At 29.5% G+C, this 2,142-nt stretch overlaps 1 protein-coding gene across 1 annotated transcript in view; it reads right to left on the minus strand.

Annotated features, from left to right (window-relative positions):
- Positions 1-2,142, minus strand: part of LOC111688171 — a 30,568-nt gene that overhangs the window by 21,696 nt on the left and 6,730 nt on the right. Inside the window, exon 2 of the mRNA XM_046951455.1 lies at positions 1,216-1,403. Within this exon, the coding sequence (XP_046807411.1) occupies positions 1,216-1,403 (188 nt within the window). The remainder of the gene's footprint in view (positions 1-1,215; positions 1,404-2,142) is intronic.

Genomic DNA, 2,142 nt, shown 5'->3' on the forward strand with positions numbered 1-2,142 from the left:
TTCTAGTTCTGTTCTAGTTCTGTTCTAGTTCTGTTCTAGTTCTGTTCTAGTTCTGTTCTAGTTCTGTTCTAGTTCTGTTCTAGTTCGGTTCTAGTTCTGATCTACTTCTGTTCTAGTTCTGTTCTAGTTCTGTTCTAGTTCTGTTCTAGTTCAATTCTAGTTCTATTCTAGTTCTATTCTAGTTCTGTTCTAGCTCTGTTCCAGTTCTGTTTAGTTCTGTCCTAGTTCTGTTTTAGATCTTAACATCTAAAATTTTTATTTATTTAAATTTATATTTTGATAAACATTTTTCAAGCAAAATTCTTTAACATTATTTTGTTATAATAAAGAAGTCATTCACATCCCATATTTTTTTAGCAGTTGCATAAATTTGTTGCAACAACCATTCGTTTTACTTGACATTCAATACATGAAGTCTATAAGTGTGTAGTTTTGTCTGTCTATTTATTTTTGCAAATGTTAGTAGAAAACTTTTTTGCCGGAAAATATGTATATATGAAGTTTATAAATGAATGGTTATGGAGGAATGACTTGTTAATGTTTATGAAAAACACATTCATATTTGGTATGACTATGTGTCTGTTCATTTTGTTGCACTTGCACAAACACAAACACAGACACACACAGTGTCTCTCTCTCTGATGCCACATAACCACAAAAAGAACATTACGCATTGTATAGTTTATAGTTTTGTATGCAATATGAATTGTAATTCATTTTTCAGATGGATTTTTTGTTGTTGTTAGAAATATAAAAAGAAATGTTTAGAGTGCTGATATGCAAAATTTACTAACTTAAAATTTTTCAAAAATTATGTTTTAGTGTTAAACTAAATGGTATTTTAATAGTTTTCACCATAATTACATTACTTAAAATTAAATTTTTGCAGTTAGAAGGTTTGGAATAGTAGCTGTTGATATAACAAATGCTGTGTTAAGGACGAAGATTAGTTAACTTGTAGAGGATTTTGTCTTATATTTTTTATTTACTAATGACAATATTTTATTACAAAAGCTACTGGTGTTAGTTGGTCCCTTTCTATTGAAACTGATAATAAAATTTCAACTTCATTTGTATATTCCTCCTTTGTTAGAGTAGTGCAAAATGCAACTACTAGTATCATAATGTATTTGTTCACAGTATAAATCTACTTGACGCTCACAACAACAACATTTTATAGAATGAATATCTATTAGTGTGTTGGCAGCTACTTACCCTTCCCAATGTATTGTTATCATGTATTGCCTGCTGGAGTATCTGTAGATTGTAGCTGGTAAATGATAACCAAATTAGGTCGCCAGGATAACCATGAAAATGGTATGTGCATGTTGTATTGGGAGGAAGTGTATGACGCGGACTAACAATGCGTCCCATCCTTCCGCGACGTGAAAATAAAACATCATCTGTAACAAAAAGACAAAACGAGAGAAAATACAAAATTAAAATAAGAAGAAATAGTCATGGAAAATGTATAACTGTAGCAATATTGTCTATATTTAAAGCATAAGAAAGGGGATTTGCTAACTAAATTAATGGCAATGTTAAAAAATATTTTATTTTTATAGTTTCCCTTCTTTACTAGAGTTTTTTTTCTTCTTATTATATTCTTTCTCTTAATAACAATTTAATTTTAAATAATTCCTTTAAGCAATAAACTATCTGCTAGTAATAATTGTATTGGGAGCAGTTACAAATTTCATTTATTTATTAGGGTTTTATGAATTGATGTAGTGAAAGCATAAATTAAGGCTAGAGGGTAGCTTCGACTAACAAAAGATAGAGATAGTTATTAAGTTTAACCTAAATTTATGGTAGTTTTAATTTATGTTGTAAGCAGGTTTTTTGGAAGAATACTTTTATTAAAAGGTAAAAAATAATAAAGTTCTAGTTGCATCAAATAACCAAGAATGCAGGAGAAATCATCATGACGTTTTAGTAATTCATTCCAGTTCAATTTCAGTTTAAGTTCTGTTCTAGTTCTAGTTGTGTTCGTGTTCTGTTCTAGTTCTAGTTCTTTTTTAGTTCTGTTCTAGATCTATTCTAGTTCTGTTCTAGTTCTGTTCTAGTTCTGTTCTAGTTCTGTTCCAGTTCTGTTCTAGTTCTGTTCTAGTTCTGTTCTAGTTCTGTTCTAGTTCTGTTCTA

Source organism: Lucilia cuprina, chromosome 5, assembly GCF_022045245.1.
Source record: "Lucilia cuprina isolate Lc7/37 chromosome 5, ASM2204524v1, whole genome shotgun sequence".
Lineage (NCBI taxonomy): Eukaryota > Metazoa > Arthropoda > Insecta > Diptera > Calliphoridae > Lucilia > Lucilia cuprina.